This window comes from Alosa alosa, chromosome 10 (assembly GCF_017589495.1).
Source record: "Alosa alosa isolate M-15738 ecotype Scorff River chromosome 10, AALO_Geno_1.1, whole genome shotgun sequence".
NCBI classification, from domain to species: domain Eukaryota; kingdom Metazoa; phylum Chordata; class Actinopteri; order Clupeiformes; family Clupeidae; genus Alosa; species Alosa alosa.
Genome location: NC_063198.1, coordinates 21,371,362 through 21,393,321, shown reverse-complemented (window position 1 = coordinate 21,393,321; position 21,960 = coordinate 21,371,362). Strand labels below are relative to the sequence as shown.

At 41.5% G+C, this 21,960-nt stretch overlaps 2 protein-coding genes across 2 annotated transcripts in view; one reads left to right on the top strand and one right to left on the bottom strand.

Moving 5' to 3' along the window:
• Nucleotides 1-24: 24 nt before the first annotated feature.
• LOC125302538 (tetraspanin-31-like) lies at nt 25-15,469 on the bottom strand. Its single transcript, XM_048255772.1, has 6 exons — nt 15,291-15,469; nt 11,880-12,047; nt 6,865-6,945; nt 6,377-6,517; nt 3,134-3,250; nt 25-2,455 (listed from the first exon to the last, which is right to left on the bottom strand). Exons 1-6 carry the CDS (start codon nt 15,351-15,353, stop codon nt 2,381-2,383), a joined length of 645 nt encoding a protein of 214 aa, XP_048111729.1. The 5' UTR covers nt 15,354-15,469; the 3' UTR covers nt 25-2,380.
• A 381-nt stretch (nt 15,470-15,850) lies between these two features.
• Nucleotides 15,851-21,960, top strand: part of LOC125302531 (arf-GAP with GTPase, ANK repeat and PH domain-containing protein 1-like) — a 34,465-nt gene continuing 28,355 nt past the window's right edge. The window contains exon 1 of the mRNA XM_048255761.1: nt 15,851-16,401. Within this exon, the coding sequence (XP_048111718.1) occupies nt 16,239-16,401 (163 nt within the window). The 5' untranslated portion in view covers nt 15,851-16,238. The remainder of the gene's footprint in view (nt 16,402-21,960) is intronic.

Here is a 21,960-nt window from a genome sequence, read left to right as displayed (position 1 = left end):
GTGTAAAGAAACACTTCTGTTTGCTACTTTCATCAGACCATTTAATGAGACCATCAGTACAAAAAGAAACTCAGCAGGATGAACTACACAGTTTGGGAGACAGAAGGCCGCATGAACACTGTCAAGACCAGTCGGTCTGTGACGTCCAAGACAAATGGCTCTGATCCGCATGTTTTCCAGGGCCCTCTAAACAATTGTGTTTTTTATTAAAATGGCCATTACAAGACCACGGCACAGTTCATGAGGAGCACTTGATTTACTTAAAAGTTGTTGGGACTCCTAAGGCACTGCTGCCAGAGTCCATTCGTCCAATGACAGGGATTTTCCCATCATGTCATTTGTGTGGAACCTTATTTGAAGAAAGTGCAAGAAAATTCACAACACTGGCAGGACATTATGTATGATATGTGTGCAGTAGTACCATCAAAACTGTGGTTGCCAAATTTTGCTCCATGCTGATATAATTCAGTCTCAGTGTAACTCCTGGTTTGAGGCCAGAAAGCCATCATGAAAACAGACTGATTCAATACAATGAATGCTTTTAGGTGTTTAGATTATTCTAGTCCTATCACGTGTTTCCAGTAAAGGCGAACTGAGCTGCCTTCTGCCAAACTGTGGTCAATGGCATCTGAACATCTGAATGGTGTCATTACATAAGCAGAAATCAAGAGACCAGTGAGATGAAAACAAAGCAAGGCACATGACACATACAGGTAAAACAATCTGGACAGGAAAAAAAACAGGACATGACTCAGAATGCACAAAAATGAATTACATTAGCAGAAATTCAGCGTACCGGTATACATACAGTCTTTGGTTAGATTAATCATCCCACCCCACCCCAGCCCAACCCTGAACCAACTTCTCCTTTCGTTTAATAGAAATATGAACTTCAGATTTCATGAGGAGCTCTGACCGAGAGCCAGTTGCTTCCACTTCACAATACCACAAGTCAATTTGGTGTGCAGCTGAGAGAAGTAATTCCTGATCACACAACTGCTTTTTTTATCACATAACATACCGCCCATATTTTCCCACACACCACTGGCCCCTTTAGATTTAACATTTAAAAGGTCTGTACCATGGGCTTTTTCTGTGTGACTACCCCCCCCCCCCTGTGAATGTGTACAGGAGGGAGAGCGTCAGCACAAGAGGCCACTGAAAGCAGTGAAGTGAGCGCTGCTTAGTGTGGTCACCGGAGAGAGACCACAGGAAGGAAGTCTGCGGTGACCCCTGCTGGCACAAAGCCAGACAACCACGCTCCTTCCATCACTCGGCGTCACTGAGACTAAGCTTACACACACACACACACACACACACACACACACACACACACAATCAAATATAAATACCTGTATACTACTTCACTGGAAAAAATCCAACAAAATTGCTAGGTCATTATCTCTGCAGCAATAAATGCCTGTATTTTACCAAATTGGCAATAAAAAAACCCCAGATTAAATGAACAACAGATTCTCTGATCAATAGCATGAGAATGGCGCACCCCAATCATGCATGATGGCGCCTAATTTAGCAGTGACTACACTGACTGTGTTGAATGAAGAGGCTCCACTGCTAACTTCATTTAGTCAGGAACTAAGCTTAGCTCTCACCCTCCTCCTCATTCAAAAGAGCCCTTTGTACCGGCTCGGTATCTTAACTGGCGGGTGGTCAAGACAGGGGACAGATGGGAGGGACGGTCCCCTCAGCGAACAGAGTTGTCTTTCAGAGAACGGTCACAGACCGGCTCCTGTGCAGGAGAGATACTGTTTGATGCGTTCGGCCTAGAAACTGAACTGTTTTGATTGTCACTGATAACAAAATAACTCGACAAAATAATAATAATAATAATAATAATAATAATAATAATAATAAACCAACCACCCCAACAGACCAATAATAAGGGGAGTGTAGTTAGAGTGTGAGCCGGAGAGGGAGTGGTCGGAGTTAACTCCATGAGAGCAACCTGCGGTTTATAGAAGGCACAGTTTGTCCCTTCTCATCAAGGCACAAAATTAAGTGATAAAATGGTAACTGCTACTTAACGAAAACAAATGGGGGTTTGAGAAACTTGAGTTCGATGCAGACTTGAGGAAGTCAAACTTTGTGTTATTGCAGGTGTTTGTTACCCTGACTTCAGTAATGCATGATTTGATGACTAACTGATAACATGTTCCAAGGTTGATACTGTACAGCACTGTTTAGGTTAAACAGTACACATTATGACATTATATGGAATGCATACAGTGGAGTAGGTGTTAACATAGATTGGCACATCCAGTCTGTCTTTGTGTGTAAGAGTGAGTGAATCTATCAGTGTGTGTGTGTGTGTGTGTGTGTGTTAAACATGGACTCATTTAGCCACATGGAGACAGAGCTCCTACAGAAAAGCACTGGGATTGGACCGCGGGTCTTTCTGGTTCCTGTAACGCATGGCAAGCCACACTCCAAAAATCTAGGGAGACAGAGAAAAAGAGTGAGAGAGAAAGAAAGAAAGAAAGAAAGAAAGAAAGAAAGAAAGAAAGAGAGAGAGAGAGAGTAAGGTGGGAGGAAATGGATTTAATAATTTACCCTCCTAAATAGCACTTAGAGAGAATAGCAAAGTTCATTGTTCCCCATCACTCATTCAAGTGATTGTCTGCTAGAGTTGTCTTGTGGACAGTCTCGCCTTTGGGACCACAATTTCCCATGGTCATTAAGGTGCAACCCATAAAGCACATTAGCCTATGTCTGATAGAGTTTTTACCAGAAGTTATCTTCAGCTTTACTCTCTGCCCAGCTTCAAACTTCACATACCGGTAATATCATTCATCAAACAAGCTTGTTCTATAAACACAGAGTTCTTCCCCTTCACACAAAACTGCATATAACAAAGCTTATGGGTCACCAGCCATCCACAAAGGATAAGAAAATATGTTGGATGTTGGTTAGACAGTAATCACTTAAAAATGCTACTTTTCTAACAGGATTATGAAGCTTCAACTAGCAACTAGATCACCAATAGCATCCCTGCCAACAGCTAGTAAGTAACCCCCCCCCAGCTCACGTTACAGCACTACGCCAGCCTACATTTCACACTTCAGAGAGAGCGAGAGCCAGTGTGAGTGTGTGCGTGTGTGCGTGTGAATCACACCTGTGTGAAACTGAAGAAGAGTCCGACTCCTCCGAGGATCTTGAGGACTTTGCCGGAGTGCAGCAGCATTCGGTCACCACAGGTGGAGCATTCCTTCTCCTTACTCTCCTTACACGCCTGCAAGCAAAAACCACCAGGAGACTTTAAACCTTTGAGAAAGAACAAATCTTTATAAATCATTAAGATGTACAAGAATGTGTATGCATGTACTGAATATATATGTGAATATGTGTATATACGGTGTGTGTGTGTTTATGTAGGACAGTGTACAGGTGACTGGCCACAGTGAAAAAGGGTAGCATACTATGTAAAACACTAACTGAAATACCTGACAAATCTATTCACCTTCATCTATGCTCCCTTAACAGATTTAGGCTAACTAACTACAGAGAGTGTCAGTGTATGTGAAACCAAGAACTGAGGCAAGCTTAGTGTGCCTCCCCAGGAAAAAATTAAATAAAAAAAGACAACCAGTCAGCTCTCATTTGATGCATTTTGTTTCCCCGACCCAGACCCATGGATTGGTTAACGAGCTGCACGCTTCTCCTCTCTCCTCTTCTGTTTTCTTCTCCTCTCTCCTCTTCTTCCTTCTCTCCTCCCCTCATTTTAGTTTTTTCTCTCTTCCTCTCTTTTCGCTTCTCTTCTTTCCTCCTCTCATCCGCCGGCCGCTTGGAGCAGACAGGCACGTGGCCAATCGTGCGTCTAAATGCGGCAGGCCCGAGACCGAGCACCGCTGGGAGCGGAGGAGGCCGTCCCGAATGTAGGGCGCACGGCAGCGCTCAACGGCAACGAGATTACGGAGCGGAGCCAACAAGCCACCCACCTACCCGCTACACTCTGTTTACTGCATGAGCGCTGTGTGTGTATGTGTATGCAGTCACTATGCACAGTCAGAATAGAGAGTATACAAGGCTGTGAGTGAGTGTGTGTATGTGTGTGTGTGTGTGTGTGTAATCACAATGCACAGTCAGAATAGAGAGTATACAAGAATGTGAGTATGTATGTGGCTGTGTGTGTAATCCCACAATGCACAGTCAGAATTGTGTGTGGCACCGGTGTGTGTGTGTGTGTGTGTGTGCAGTCACCATGCAACAGTCAGAATAGAGATGTGTGTGTGTGTGTGTGTGTAATCACAATGCACAGTCAGAATAGAGAGTATACAAGGCTGTGAGTGTGTGTATGTGTGTGTGTGTGTGCAATCACTATGCACAGTCAGAATAGAGAGTATACAAGGCTGTGAGTGAGTGAGTGTGTGTACTGTACTGTATATGTGTGTGTGTGTGCAATCACTATGCACAGTCAGAATAGAGAGTATACGAGGGTGTGTGTGTGTGTGTGTGTGTGTGTGTGTGTGTGTGTGTGTGTGTGCAATAACTATGCACAGTCAGAACAGAGAGTATACGAGGCTGTGAGTGTGTGTGTGTCTGCAATCACTATACACAGTCAGAATAGAGAGTATACGAGGCTGTGAGTGTGTGTGTGTCAGTCAGTCAGTCAGTCTCTGCATGTTCATGCTCACACGTTTGTGTGCAGATTACAAAACCATTTCATATCTGAATATCATAATTCTTTTCAAATGCTTTGCTGAGAACATCAGCAGCTCCAGCTATGTGTTAGTCAGCTTCCTTCCCTCTGTAAACTTTGTCTGGTGCATCTCAAAAAGGTGTGAGGATGACATCATATGTGTGAGGAAGACAACATATACTGTATACGCATCCTCATGATAAACAGCTAACTATGTGTATGTGCAAAAACATATGTGCTGCACAATGTCTATGGAGCCAAGTTAGCTGGACATCCACACTCAAAATGTGTGTGTGTGTGTGTGTGTGCTTAGTGAGACCAGAGAGCAGAAAGCTGAAACTCACACAGCATATGTTGAAGGGAAACGACTGAGAGAAAGGAGCCTCACTGTTGCCCATGGCATGCCCACACAGCCAGTCTGAGGTTGGGCAGCTGGACTGAGGTTTAGCCATAGCACGTGATTATGTCTGTGCCCCTCAGCCCCTATCCTTAGATCTATTATCCTGGACAGAATGTGGGATATGCACTCTCTGTTCATATACAACAAGTGTGTACAAACATGCAGGTCTTTATGAATACAATAGTGAGAAAAAACTGTATGAGTACAAGTAGTAAGAAAAACGTGTCAAAAAAAGTGTGGGTGTGTGTGTGTGTAATCGCAATGCACAGTCAGAATAGAGAGTATACAAGGCCACAAGTGTGTGTGTGCAATCACTATGCACAGTCAGAATAGAGAGTATACAAGGCTGTGAGTGAGTGAGTACTGTACTGTATATGTGTGTGTGTGTGCAATCACTATGCACAGTCAGAATCGTCGATCTGTGTGTGTGTGCAATAACTATGCACAGTCAGAACAGAGAGTATACGAGGCTGTGAGTGTGTGTGTGTCTGCAATCACTATACACAGTCAGAATAGAGAGTATACGAGGCTGTGAGTGTGTGTGTGTCAGTCAGTCAGTCAGTCTCTGCATGTTCATGCTCACACGTTTGTGTGCAGATTACAAAACCATTTCATATCTGAATATCATAATTCTTTTCAAATGCTTTGCTGAGAACATCAGCAGCTCCAGCTATGTGTTAGTCAGCTTCCTTCCCTCTGTAAACTTTGTCTGGTGCATCTCAAAAAGGTGTGAGGATGACATCATATGTGTGAGGAAGACAACATATACTGTATACGCATCCTCATGATAAACAGCTAACTATGTGTATGTGCGAAAACATATGTGCTGCACAATGTCTATGGAGCCAAGTTAGCTGGACATCCACACTCAAAATGTGTGTGTGTGTGTGTGTGTGCTTAGTGAGACCAGAGAGCAGAAAGCTGAAACTCACACAGCATATGTTGAAGGGAAACGACTGAGAGAAAGGAGCCTCACTGTTGCCCATGGCATGCCCACACAGCCAGTCTGAGGTTGGGCAGCTGGACTGAGGTTTAGCCATAGCACGTGATTATGTCTGTGCCCCTCAGCCCCTATCCTTAGATCTATTATCCTGGACAGAATGTGGGATATGCACTCTCTGTTCATATACAACAAGTGTGTACAAACATGCAGGTCTTTATGAATACAATAGTGAGAAAAAACTGTATGAGTACAAGTAGTAAGAAAAACGTGTCAAAAAGAAGTGTGTGTGTGTGTGTGTGTGTGTGTGTGTGTGTGTGTGTGTGTGTGCGCGCGCGCATGTGTGTGCGTACATGCACCTGTGTGAGTACAGACATACCGCTTTACACGAGTTGACGTCTATCTTGAACTGCTCCATGCTGTCAGTGGTGTTGAGGAAGCCACAGCAGTCCAGCTGGTTCTCCACACTCAGACGCATTTCTTCGCCCATGTAGGTCCATGAGCTGTTCAGCAGCTTACCCTACACATACACAAACATGTAGAAATTAACATACTGCTGCACACACTTTCATAATGCATGTCAAAAAGTCCATATGAAAACTTACTGCATTAATCAAACATACACACACACAGGATTTTTGCACTACAGGAACACCACAGCACAAACACCTGAGGCTGTAGGGTGGTTATGCATAAACACACACATTCTCTCTCTTTCTCTCACACACACACACACACACACACACACACAAACACACAAATCAACAACAGCATAAAGGGATCACCGGAGACTGAGACACCAATGGAGAAAATAACACTCCTTCACTCTCAAACACAAAACCATCACACAGTCAGTGAGCCACCAACCTGCTGATCCTTGCTGATGGCTAGACAGGAGCATGACGTTCCAAACTGGAAGAGGAACACCAGGAACAGAATGAGCATGTACTGAGCGCAAGAGAACAGGGGTCAAGGAATTTACTCCAGCAGAACGATCACACCAACACTGCCACTGGGAAATGGCACACACTACCGCACACTATCACACACACTACTCATGTACGAGGAGCAAGAAGAGCAAGTCTAGATAAGGTGAGATGCGAGGTTACCCTCAAGAATGACCAGACGACATGGGAGAATCAACAGAGCCAACCATAGTAGTCTATGATCTACTGTCTACAGAAGGTAAAGGCTCACCAGAGAAACAATCCTCCAACTAGGGGAGAGCCTCTAGAAACAAGCGTTCCAACTAAATTAGAGAAAAGCAGAGTTTTTCAGATCCTGTTAAGGAAATGATTTTCTTTCACAAGCACTGTTCCTATGGAATAATAGACAACTAGATGTACCGCAAAGCGGTACAAAATATGACCGCCTCTCAGTCCTGCACATTCTCGTATGCCTACATGTCTACTGTGTGTGTATTAATGTGTGTGTGTATTTATGCGTGTGTGTGTGTGTGTGTGTGTGTGTGTGTGTATGTGCATTTATGTACAACCCCAAAACAGAAAAAGTTGGGACATTTTGTAAAATGCAAATAAAAACAGAATGTCATAATATACAAGTCTCGTAAACCCATATTTAGCAGCAAAAAGGACAAAGACAACACATCAAATATTGAAAATGAAAATTTGGGATATTTCATGGAAAGTATTTGTTAATTTTGTATTTGATGCCAGCAACATGTTTCAAAAAAAGTTGGGACGGGAGCATGTTTACCACTGTGCTGCTTCACCTCTTCATTTAACACGATTCTGTAAATGTTTAGGAATTGAGGAGACCACTTGCTACAGTTTTGATAACGAAATGTTCTCCTATTACTCCCCGATATAGGATTTCAGTTGCTCAACAGTATCGGGTATACTTAGTCATGCTTTTCATTCCATTATGCACCGAATTTGACAAATCTGGACTGCAGACAGGCAATCTTCCTCCAGACTCTTCCTCTATGGAGAAATACTATTTAAATATGTGCAGAATTCATTTTGGCATTGTTTTCCTGAATTATTCAAGGTCGTCCCTGAAAAAGACATTGCCTGGATGACAGTATATGTTGCTCAAAACCTGTATACATCATTCAGAATTGATTGTGCTTTGCCAAATGTACAAGATGCCCATGCTGTAGGCATTAATGCTCCTCCACACCATCATAGATCTTGGCTTGAACTGAGCACTAAAACAAGTTGGATAGGTTGGATACTTGGATAGGCCCTCTCCTCTTTAGCCCAGATGAGTCCATGATTTCCAAAAAAAAAAAAAAAAATGGCAAACTTTGATTGGTCTAACCACAGGGCCTTTTTCCACATTACCTCAGTCCATTTTAAACAAGCTCAGGCCCAGATAAGAGGGTGGTACTTTCTGTATCATGTCTCAATTCAATTTTTGCTGTTACAATTTTGGATGCAGTTTTTGAATTGAGTATCAAACTGGGCACATAGACAATGGTTATCAGAGGTTTTCCTGAGCCCATACAATGACAGGTCTGGAGACAGGTCTGGTGTTGATGCAATGCCATCTGAGGTCCAAAATACCACAGCAATCCAATTTGTTTTTCAGCTATTTCCCCTGTTTGCAAAGATTTCTCTGGATTCTCTGAATGTTTTAATAATATTATGTCCTGTAGATGATGAACTCCCTAAATACATCACAGTTCCATGATAAGAAGCATAAAATTGACATTGTTTTATCATTTGTGCACACAGGTTTACACAGAGTGATGAATACCCCTACATCTTTACTTTTAAGAGACCCTGCCTCTCTGGAATGCTCTTTTTCATACCCATTCATGTTGCCAGTTACCCTAATTAGTTGTGAAACATTCTTCTTTTTGTTTTCTTTATCATTACACAACTTTTCCAGCATTTTGTTACCCCCGTCCCAACTTTTTTTTTGAAACATGTTGCTGGTATCAAATTCAAAATTAACATATGTTTTCCATGAAACAGTCAAATTTGTAATTTTCAACTAAATTTGATATGTTGTCTGTGTCAGATTTTTGCAACTAAATATGAATTTAAGATCCCACTTTTTTTGCAGATTATTGCATTCTGTGTTTTATTCATATTTTGTGTGAACATCCCAATTTTTCTGTTTTTTATTTGTATGTTTGTGTGTGTGTGCTTATATGTGTTTATGTGAATGTTTGTGTGCCTGAATGTATCTTTATGTGAATGTTTGTGTGTGTTCATGATTGTGTGTGTGTACATGTAGTAATGTACACATATATTAATTTATTGTATTAATTTATTGTATGGTCCCCCATGAACAGAATTCCACAAAACTTGGCATGCATTCAGAAGGTGTCATAATGATCCTACACCTCAAATTCTGTGCAGTTTTGACCCTGTCAGCCAGAGATACCTGATTACAACACCTAATTTTTGCTTTTTCAATTCGCCAAAGTTTTGTTATTTCATTTTTAACTTTTGCTTTTCATTTTTTAAAGGTGCTTATCCATCAAATGAGTGGATATGGGATGGTTTGACATGGTTCCTGGAGGCCAACATACAAAAACATTGTCATCCAAGGACCCTACGGTTCTCGAGATATTCACAGAAAACTGTGTCCGGCCATCTACAGGCCAGTTGGTGTACAGTCACTAACTTTACACATAAATTAATTTATTGTATGGCCCCCCAAGAACGGAATTCCATGAAACATGGCATGCATTCGGAGGGTGTGAGAATGATCCTACACCTCCAATTTTGTGCAGTTTTGACCCTGTCAGCCAGAGATACCTGATTACAACACCTAATTTTTGCTTTTTCGTTTTTAACTAGGTGGCACTATACATCAAATGAGTGGTTATGGGATGGGTTGACATGGCCTCTTGAGACCAACATACAAAACAAATGTGGTCCTCCTAGGCCCTAAGGTTCTCGAGATAGTCACAGAAAACTGTGTCCGTCCCACCCTCCTTTCGTGGGGGTCCAGTCCGGCAGAGGGGCGACAGATAAAAAAAAAAACAATGGTTCCGTGTCATCCTTGTGGGGCTACATGCCCAACAAGCTTCGTGCACCCCGGTCTTTCAGTGTCCCGGAAATCGTTGACACAAAACTACTGAAGAAAAAAAAAAAAAAGAAAAAAAAACTGACTAAACCTATAGACCCTTTCATCAATAAAAACAAAAACAATGCTTGAACGTTCTATTTGGGCCCCAATCTACTTCCTCTACATTAAGATAACATATGGAATGTTAAAAAGGAAGTCTTGTGGGGCCAACTATGATGCTGATAATGGAACTCTCTTGAAAGGGTCCATATGACCGTCGCTTCGCTGTGCGGTGGTCATAATAAATAGTCAGGGAATTTCAGGGAGTTTCAACAAGTGAACTGAATACACATACCCTGGAAATCCAGAGTTCCTGGAGAGCACAATTTGAATTGTGTCTGCAAGACACTCTGCCAATAGACCTCTGAAGTTCGCCTACAAAAAAGAACCAAAACGGCCATCTTTGCCCATAAGGAGATCTGGTTGTTAATTGAAGCCAACTCCCTATGGCAAGTTGCATTGCAAGTTAGCTCTGGGGTAGCAAAAATCTAAGTGTGCCGCCTTCACGTACCGGAGATCACAGTATCCACTAGAAGGCAGAGGACAAAAGTGTGTTCAGGAAAACAACATAGGAAAAATCGCCAGATACCAGATGTCAAAGATGGCAGCTTTTTTGTAGGCGAACTTCAGAGGTCTATGAGTAATGATGCACGTTACTTTTGCCCCTTGCATTGTGGGGAACCAATCACATCGGTATATCTGATATAGGCGGGCCAGAGGCGAGCTAAACAGATGACGACAGCGCTGCAACGTTGGAGGTCAGTAAACATTGGTCATAGTGTTATCCAATTCGATGTCCGGAATCATTCAGAGTAAACATTGGTCTAGTGTTATCCAATTGCGTGCAGTGAGATTTTCAAATGCATGCTTGGTGCCGCCCCTCGAGTTGGGCCATTGCATTGTTCGTGGCCAGACCCTTAATCTTTCTAGATTACCAGGGTCTGGTTTTTCCAGGCTAGAATACAGAATACAGAAATGAGAGCGAAACTGCTGACTACCATGTTCTAGACTAGAACACATACGATATCTACTATGAACCAACACTTCCCTAAGTAACACACAAACAGTGACAGTGTTTATAGTGGACTGTTCCATTAATGACTGGAATTGAAGAGGCAGGTTAAAACTCTGTACATTAAAAAAAAATTAATTTGCTGCCGCTAGGGGCGCGTCTAGATTTCTAGGCTAATAAAACTACCAAATTTCACCTAAATGTCAAAAAAACAAAAATGTTTAATATTCACCTCACTTTGATCTATCTAAGTATATCCCTTGTTGTTGAATATAATTTGATGCTTATACTTGGTGTAAGAAAAACACAAAAAGCTGTTTTTCTCAGTTTGGCATTTTTGCAGATACTGCTCTTTGGCTTTGTAGGGCAGAATAGTTTTAATCATAGACACTTAGAAAAACTGGGATTGGGTGAATTTGATTGCAGGTCATCTGCGGCGGGGAAGGATGAAATATCAAAAAGCCCATGATTGTGATACAGTTAGAGGACATCACACTCTGTGAGTGTGAATGTGTGTCTGTGTCCACACACACATTCTCACTTACAATTCCCCCTCTTCCAAAATTGCACATTGCACATTTCTCAGCTTAAAGGAGAAATCCAGTGATTTTTCACATAGATCTCCGTTTCTTGAGGTCACCGAGTACTGTCGGTACAAAAAAAAAACCTTTCTATAGCCAGCAGCTAAAGTAGCCAGGCAGCTACAGCCCTACACTCTGGGGGCATGAACATGGGGGCTCACGGACATGCCTCCAGTCACAGTGTAGCGCTGGACTTCTCCTTTAAGTGTGCTAGTCTCTGTGTGTGTGTGAGTGAAGGATACGAAGAAGAGCAGGACTTGGTGGTGGCTGGAGGTGCTGATGAGTCCGATGATGGCGATGAGGAGGACGAAGACGCCCACGGCGATCACCCCGCCGATGATGTGGATGCTGGAGACGATGCCGTAGCCTTTCCCCCACGCAGCCACGCCTATGAGGAGCAGGCCCACCAGCTGGGGAAGGACCAAAGAGCAGTTACACAACCAACATCCGTGTATGGAAACACATACTTATCACACAAGTAACATGTGTACACATTCACTCAAAACAACATGCATACACAGTCAGGGCCATAGACTGTATGGGCAGCCGTGGCCTACTGGCCTACTTCCCTTGTAACCAGAGGGTTGCCGGTTCGAACCCCGACCAGTAGGCACGGCTGAAGTGCCCTTGAGCAAGGCACCTAACCCCTCACTGCTCCCCGAGCGCTGCTGTTGTTGCAGGCAGCTCAATGCGCTGGGATTAGTGTGTGCTTCACCTCACTGTGAGTGTGTTTCACTAATTCACGGATTGGGATAAATGCAGAGACCAAATTTCCCTCATGGGATCAAGAGTATATATACACTTATATAGAACATATAGTCTAGACACATATCACACAACACAAAGACCACATACCTTCATACAGTCACAGTCCCTCTCGTTCTCTCGTTCTCTCTCTCTCTCTCTCTCTCTCTCTCTCTCTCTCTCTCTCTCTCACACACACATCTCACACACACACACACAGACAAAATTAACTTCAACACATATTCCTCACTTAAAACTACCTTGTCTGACGATGGTCTAATCCCAATTCATGTTCCCTATTAGTGGGTCCCACCAATACAACATGCTGTTATGGGCCACGTGTTTCCTGTGGTATGCATTGTAGTGACAACCAAGAGTTCACTAACTCACCCTTTAGGATGCTTGATTTAGAATGTGAATGTTACGCATGTTTGGCCTGGTTTCTGGCTGAGATCCATCCAAGGATGTCTATATTGGAGCTAACACCATCTGCTGGCAGCCCGTGTATATGGAGCTGCTGGTGAAATGCAGACAAATGGGGAGGAGGTGGGATGCTTAGGTACACCGGAGAGTGTGACAGGAGACAGGTAAGGCAGATTTCAGTTCTGAAGAATGATGGGAGTGGGGTGAGTGACAGCTGTCAATCATCTCCAATGAGCACCTCCCAAATTATTTTTAAACAACAAAACATAATCTAAATGGTAAATGGCAAATGGTAAATGCACTTACTCCTCTGAGCACTAAGAGCATTTTAGAGAGTGCCTAATGCCTCACATTCACCCATGGACACACAGACACAGACACACAGACACACACACTCTTACACCGATACTGCCATGCAAAGTGTTTGGATATCGATTGGAAACAGTTTGAAGTTCAGTGTCTTGCTCAAGGACACTTCAACAGGATCAGGAGGAGTCAGTAACTGGACGACTCATCTACCTCCTTGGCCACCTCTGCCCAAAACATCAAAAAATCATTTCAAACAAGCAGGGGCTTTTTTTTTTTTTGGCAGCAGATTATTATTATAATAATTAGATTGGATTGTGCCCCGGTGGATCCCCCATATCACATCTCTTCTCCCGTGACAGAATACCAATCCCTCAGTTTGAATTACGGACGGAGTGTGCATTCTGGTGGTCAGCATTCTGTCCGCAAAGGAAGACTAGCTTCATACATCTTGAAGAATTCTAAACATGCCCTTGCAGAGTGTCACAGGACCTCACCATAATCAACAGATGTGAAACGAAAAAAGGACTCTCTGTAATGGGAACTGCACCAGACATTTCCAGACAGAATTAGCCTGTATACCGCCACACATAAATAACCTTTGGCACTAGACCTTTCTGTGACTGTCTGACCAAAGGCATCTCAAACACAAGACTCAAAAGCTCATACCCGACTCATTCTGGTACCCACGTTTTCAAGGGCTTAAGATTCTAATTTACCCCTAGGCTACCTAAGGCCAAAACCATCATTAGCCTAAATTAAATTTTAATCAGTAGCCTAGTACAGTGTTTTTCAACCACTCTGCCGGGGCACACTAGTGTGCCGTGAGAGATAATCAGGTGTGCCGCAGAAAATTACCCAAATGTCACTCACTGGTCCAGAAAAGCAACTGTTGCATCAAAGAATTTATAACCACATACTCTCATTGATTGTATGATTGCACTATTTGTGGTATGCAGGCATTGTACAACGGGGACCCCATATCCAGTATTCACAGAATCATCACATATCCAGTTCATAACAACAATTAAATTAGATATAGTCACCTACAAATGAAACAGAGGGCGCTTATTTTATTGAGCAGGTCTTGCATAGAAGCCATAATAAGGCCATATCTGTGTATTATTTGAAATTTTAGGCTATGGTATGTTTATTTTTTCTTCACAGAGGATGTTAGTGTGCCTTGGGACATTTTAAGTGTCAAAAGTGTGCCGTGGCACAAAAAAGGTTGAAAAACACTGGCCTAGTAAACAACAAGTGGCAGGCTCTAGTATTTTGCGCACATCGTATTTTTCTGATGGCAACCAGAGGCGGCGCCAGAGATTTTTTTCTGCATAAAATTCAGGGTACTCATTAGGCCTACTCATCATCCAGATGTTCATAGGCTATTTGGAGGGGACAGTTGTTTGGAGTCCATGTTGTTGCGCGATAATGTGTTCAGTGCTAGATGTTGGACTTTCATGTGCAGCGCGGCAACATACACTTCTAATTTCCGTCTACAGGCACCGAAAAAAAACACGTATCGCTACGTGACTACATGCGATTACTTAAACCTTGAGTACCTTTGGTCATATTTGATGACTAGGTTGAGCGGGCAAACTCCAGACAGTAAAACCTAACTAACGTTGATTCCATCAAAGCACTTCTCTTTAATTACTGCGGTGGACGGAGACACAGACGCTTAGTTATGGTAACGTTAGCCTAACACTTATACAAAGAACAAGGACAAACTTGATTAACTCACTATATCTCTATGTGCCATGCCAAATTGACAGTTATAAACATTGTGCTAAACATTCGCTTTAATTTAGTATTGGGAAGTTCGCCAACTACAGTACAAATTAAACAGCTGGGTTAGCTTCATCACTCACAGAACATACAATACAGTATTAGCGTTAGCTTGGTTAAAGATTAAACAGTCTCCAGTCACAGGACGTAAACGAAGTACTTAACTGTGTATGCTATCATAACCTACAGAACTAAAAGGCAAAAGTGTCAAACGCGTAAACTCAGTAAGTTGCTGTTGGCAAAAGCTTTAGTAATAGCTACATACTCAGCTAACTTTGTCACCTAGGTGTGCGTTCACTCAATGGACATTGATCTTAGCAGCTAAGCTATCAAGCTAGCTATCCTTTGACTTGGGGAACATAACAGATTGACAAAATATTTGAGTCACTTACCATGTAAACCACATTTAGTGAATACAGAGCATTCTTTGAACACGTGAAGCCCCCACAAACCATCTTCAAATCCAATGTTTTAACACTTTCAAAAGTCCATACACATTATCGGTAAGCCTCTGCCGCTTTCAAGCGAACGCTTTGCTTTCTCTTGTTCGTAGAGACTCCTACGATTGGTCATGCACGTTGTTTTTCTCATTACAAAGATATTTCAGGTGATGACGCAGTTGACCTTACACGTCGTTTAAAGGTAGACAACCCAGAGAATGTCTAATAGGAGACAAAACCAATCACAGACCATATGCGTGTTGGTGTACAAGGCAGAAAAGTTAAGGCTTGAAGTTAGGGGAATTAGTGTAAAAGTTATCGATCACATCAGCGCATGCAACTTTATGCCATTCAATTTGCCATCCTCTCATGGGCTAGGACTAGGCTGACCAGAGAATGAGGAATAACCTTCTTCAAAACTGAGTTAAGAAACACGGTTTCTAGCCTATTAAAAGTCTAGCTTATTTTAATTAATTTCATTAGAATATCCTACATGAATTGGGACTGGAGCTTGTGCTTAAAAAGTCAGTGCTGTATAGATAGACTAGGCTATTCCCCACATAGCATGCATTCTTCGGAAACGACCTGAATATCGCATGTAGTTGAGCCAGGTAGGCTCGGTAGCCTGGGATAAAGAGCGCATCAGCATTTTGACAGCACATCCAGGAAGTTAACTAAGAGTCATGCATGTAGCTAGACGATAGTAAGTATAGAACAGGAAATCAACCACACTGTGCGTCTCTGTGGATATCACAGATGCATTTTCTGAGCCTATCCCAGTCCATCATGATTGGGAAATAGGCAATGAATAGCTGTCAGGTTATGTATTGGGCCGCCGAGTATTGACTGATGGACTGCCACTGTCATACAGACTACTTGACATCGCTGTAAAGATTCAACATGAACAACCCCATGAAGTTGGCACAGTCGACCGCGATACGGGTGGAAGTAAAACGACATGAAAACCTCAAGAACTCCTTTGCCAAACTCTTCAAGCAGTTGGACAGAATCCAGGATCAACAGCTTCGTTCCGGTCTTACAGTATACCTGCACAGTGTTCAAGGTAAGAGTGTTTATGTTTTTTATTGGCCTAATAAAATCAATTCATTGATGCGTGAGATTGGCATGTCATTTAAGTGGTTGTTGAATTCTGAAAATTACAAACATTTTGAAAATGCTATCTAAAATAAAATGATAGACACATATGCAGAATGAGAGGAATGTCATTATTAGCTTGACACATTAACTTTGAGAATATAAATACATAAATGTTGTAGGCTGCCTGGCGTTGGTATACTTCACAAGGGGTGTGTGTGTTGGTTGGGGGCTGGGGGGCGGTGTACATGAAATTCTAAAGGAAGGGCATTGGTTGGCAGAGCCTGGGTGTCTTCAGGAGAACACTGTCATTCAGTTAAACCAGCTGTGAAGGTGAAATAACTGATAGGGTTTTGAGAGGAAAGCATTCACTTTCCAAGAAAGCTTTTTAGGTGACGCAGGGGCAGCATTCTTGAGTCTGTGAGTTAAGGAAGGAAGTTGGTTTTAACAGTCACTTTTCTTTACATGACATCTACTGACTCTTTTTAGACCATGTACAATAATGCACACAATACGAAACATGCTATACATCAAAACACACAAAGGTCATGGATGCATTATGCATAATGCAAAGACTAGAACAATAATTGAAATTGAGAAAAAGGTTAGGCCTATTTATTTTTAAACCCCAAGGGGATACCCAGTTGTGTGGGCACCTATGTCGAATCTGGACAGCTTCTTTGACCAAGAACAACAGCACTGCCTTCCAGACAGCCTATTAATAGTTCATCCTTCACTGATGCTATTTTGATTCAGAGAAAAATCGAAGGTACAGAGGCCTGTGAAGTGCATTTAATACTGCTGTGTCGCTTGCCTGTTTATTCTTTTCCCTCGGATATAGCTCAGCAAAGACCCCATGATTTAATCAAAATGTATTTAAATAAAACATTTATTTGTATGCTTATTATCATAACACTGATTGGATGATTGGATTTTGATCAGCATCTAGAAGGACATTTATGCACTGTGTTTAAATGTGTTGTAACTTTTGCAGTTTGCAGTTTTCTGAAAATGTTTGTCTCAAAGCTTAGCTCTGAAACACTTAAGTCTTTAAGGGAGTTGATGGAGTCAAAACTTATTATCAAACAATTTATTGTGTAGAAGAAAGCTAGAGGCAAAAAGAGGCGGTCTTCTGCGATCAGGACTGTCTGGAAAGGAGAGAACAAACTGGTTTGGTTTGTAGTTCTAAAAGACCACATCATGAATGTAATAAATGTGATTTATGAATTATGTAATGTTGGATGGTGTCAACTTCCTAATTAACATTCTTGAAGTGTAGGCTGTTTTGTCCAATAATTAATAAACATTAGATTAAGTTGATCAGTCAATAAGATTCCACTAAGTTAATCAGTCTGGTCAAAATCTGTGGCCATGGTGGTAGATTGAGTGCTGTTGTGTACATCCAAGTGCAATCCTGTATGATGGTCCACAGGGTTTAGCTCATAGACTTAGTTGTCTTAAGTGGTGTGGTTCTTTCAGAGATACATCTTTCATGCGTTGTGCTGCCTTACACAATCTGTGGTTGCCAGTCGTGTTGCTTCTGTAATAGTTGCCATGGCAGCCATCCTGTTTCCTTTGTGCCACTCTTCAGAGAACCCTCAACCCACTTCCTATGCTGAAGACAAGGGCTGCCACTGCCAGAACCTAGTGCTGTACACTTTGTCATGCGCTCACACACTCATCGTGCTGCTGTACCTGCACAGGCATGTACAGCATTTATGTTTCATGGGCACACACACACACACACACACACACACACACACACACACACACACACACACACACACACACACACACACAGGAATATTCACAGTTGATCACTGACATACTTTCAGTTCCATCCTCACATTTTCCTTTGGGTAATCTATTGATGTAGCCAGTTCTCTATCATAAAGGCTACAGTGCTAGTTCTTTATCAAGTATGATTTTGTAAGATGAAGATATCAGATATCTGTATCTCTAGCAAAGTCTCTTCTCTTCTTTTCTTTTCTCTTCTCTTCTATTCTTTATCTTCTTCTCTGTTCTTCTCTTCCCTTCCCTTCTCTTTCTTCAGCGTAATAAGAAGTGTCTCGATTGGCCCCAAATCAAACAGAATGGCATCTGACTAAGCACTAGAGACATCTCCACTCCCACTCGCTCTCACTCCAACTGCTCCCAGACACGGGGCCCCAAAATGGAAAGATCAAACGAGCAAGTGGCTGATGCCAAACAAAAAAAAAAAAGAGCATCACTTTCATCACATCACTGTGTCGTTTACACGCCGTGGCACTCTGATTAAGCCACATCCACAATGGCGTAGAGTGTGGGAGTTTAATTAATTATCTCGTATAGATTGAGGAGAGACCAATGTATGGTGGCCTGAAGCATGTAGGAAGGCAAGCGCTGCTCTTGCAGTGATATTACCCGGGTCAGGGTAATTAGGGTGTTATATTTTTTCTCAGTTGCTTTAATGCCTCTGTCAACTCTGACATCATGATTCCAAAACAGTTAACACAAAGGCCTAAACAGAAGCATTCAAAATGACACATTGTCTTCGCAAAAGGCTCTAACAGTGACAAAAGTTGTTTGCATAAAATCTGTATGTTAATGTTTTAACAAATCTATTAACTAATATTGTATTAATATTTGTTAATAGTTAACTAAATGTCTTTTTGGCACTAATTAACAGTTATTTCTTACATCATTTAAATGTTAAATGTTTATTTACAAACTATATTCTAATATAAAAGTTAATGACATATTATTATTTATCTAGCTTTTCTGATTAGCTTTGTGGAGAATTTATGGAATTTATGGTTTATGGCTTTATGGTCTTGGCTGTATAAGGCACCCTACTACCAGTGGTTGGTTGTGTGAGAGTTTGCGCACCTCTTCTTCCACTTCATCGTTATTGGATACCTTTGTGATTGGCTGTCCTGTAATTGGTGACCCTCTGTCTAGTGTTTGAAAGTAGTGTACTCTTTGCCTTTGGAAGTACTATTTGGTTGCTGCTTGAATTTGGTGAAATTCAGGGGAGGGGGGTGTAACAGAGTTAGAAATGTAGTTTAGTGTTTGTATGTGATTTTCGCCGTAATTAAGCAGCTTTATTGAGATTGGTGTTTTAAAGCCCCCTTTGGAGAAACGGTATACTGCAGCTCTGCTGCGTTTTGTCCTTGTATTGTTGCCATAGCCGGTCAGAAGCGGTATGCTTTGCATTGGGTAGGCTGACTGTATAAAGCACTCCACACTTTGTTTTAATTTTGTAACTGTAAAATGTTGTTAAAGTCAAAAACTTCGATATACCACCTGTATTATATTACTTTACATGTATTGTTAGGATTTGGGTGCAATTCTAGCAACGTAGAGAACGTTTTCATTATGACCACGAGTTCATACACACTGAGTCTAACGTGACTAGCTGCATTCCATGTCGCATGTCTCCCTTGCTAGTAGGGCTGACAGTGATGGTATAGGAATGATGCATGTAGCCTAATATAGCCCATTCAACTACTTTTTATTTTGCTTGTGCAGATGCTGTTTTATGTATGCCAGTGCCTGAAGGCATGTTTTGTTGTAACCTTTCCTAAAGGAATAAATGTGATAAGCCAGTTTTGGTCTCAGTCCCTTCACCGTCTGACTAATAGTTATATATTACTAATATATTAATAAAGCTTAACCAACTTTATTATAAGGGTCCCCCATACTGATAGTTATATATTACTAATATATTAATTAAGCTTAACCAACTTTATTATAAGGGACCCCACACTGATAGCTATATACTACTAATATATTAATTAAGCTTAACCAACTTTATTATAAGAGTCCCCCATACTGATAGTTATATATTACTAATATATTGATTAAGCTTAACCAACTTTATTGCAAGCGGTTCCGGCGCCGACAAGAGTGGCAGCATGTCAAGGTAGCTCTGTGTTTTTTTCTTGAATTTCCCCTTGGGGATCAGTAAAGTATCTATCTATCTATATATTGTTAAGGGTCCTATGGGGAGTGGTTCATATTAGGATAGGCAGAAGCACAGTTTAATAACAATTAGTTAAATAATAATAAGTCATTAACTTTTCTATTAACATATAGTTTGTAAATAAACATTTAACATGATGTAAGAAATAACTGTTAATTAGTGCCAAAAAGACATTTAGTTAACTATTAACACATATTAATACAATATTAGTTAATAGATTTGCTAAAACATTAACATACAGATTTTATGCAAACAACTAATATTTAATTAATGATGAAAAAACTATTAACTTGTGCCAAATAGATATGTTAGTAACAATTAACAAATATTAACAAAGGGTTAGGTAATTACTAGTTTGCTATTTATTATGGCACCTTATTAAGGAGTGTTACCGACTTTTGTACTGCTTTCTTAATCAAATAGCAGTTACAGTACTTTCTCTAGTGTGCCTTTGGCCTCTTTGATCCATGCTTGCAAATAATAACACACAACTGAGGTGGTATCTTTTTTAAGTATATTTTTGGGCTTTTTTATGCCTTTATTGCGGATAGGATAGTGGAGAATGACAGGAAGTGAATGGGAGAGAGAGTTGGGGTGGGATCCGGAAAGGACCACGGGGCGGGAATCGAACCCTGGTCGCCGGCGTACGGTGCAGGTGCTCCAGCCAGTTGCACCACGGCCGGGGCCAGAGCTGGTATCTTATATGGAAAATGAATGATTGCTGATGGAAAAATTGTGCAAAGTAGTTTCACACAGTGTTCGACACAATTAATCCAATAGAGTCTGGAGTCTGTCTGTGTTAAATGTGTGAAAAAGTGTAACACATTTGTAAGCGATGACTTCTGTTGTGCTAAGAAAGTGAAGATGAAGTGAATCCTAGTTTCATGAAGTGCATCCGGCTTGACTCGAGTAGTGAGATGTTTCAACTCCATATGCAATAATTTTCATTAGGCACAGATATTATGCATATATTTGTTGGGCTTGCATTTCTCCTTAATGTCATATTTGTATTTGCATAATGTCAATTTGCATTGCATATCAGTTGAAGGTCATGTGTTCAGTGTGTTTGTGTGTTTTTCATGGGGGGGTGGGTATTATATTTTGTGATCATGTGTGTGTGTGTGTGTTTGTGTGGGTGTTTCTCTCTCTTCTCTCTCTCTCTCTCTCTCTCTCTCTCTCTCTCTCTGTGTGGTTGTACTGTGTTTTCAATGTTGAAGCGCCTCTTCTCTGAACTTCTTTCATGCTATTATTTCATGTATAGCCTATATATTGTATAGTTTCCATCTCTGAAGTACACAGATGAAGGTGTCAGGTGTCAGAGGTCACTGATGATTATCACAGTGGAGAGCAGCATTTGCTGATGTAATTGGTTCCAATTGGTTATATCCATCTACATATTGGCTTGATAACTGCAACATCAGAGGTTTTCTTGACTATTGATGTGACTCACCATAGGGAAAATTTAGGTGGGATAGAAGAAGACGTGTGTGTGTGTTATGTGTGTGTGTGTGTGTGTGTGTGTGTGTGTGTGGTTAGGTCATTCCTGTTGCAGGATTGTGCAAG

Bases quoted from the DNA above. Each gene is read 5' to 3' on its own strand.
- LOC125302538 (XM_048255772.1), bottom strand. From the start codon at position 15,353: ATGGTTTGTGGGGGCTTCACGTGTTCAAAGAATGCTCTGTATTCACTA. The intron at 6,946-11,879 runs GTATCCTTCACT...TCTTGCGCTCAG, and splicing joins ACCAAGTCCTGCTCTTCTTC to TACATGCTCATTCTGTTCCT. The intron at 3,251-6,376 runs GTATGTCTGTAC...TTTTGCTTGCAG, and splicing joins ACGTCAACTCGTGTAAAGCG to GCGTGTAAGGAGAGTAAGGA.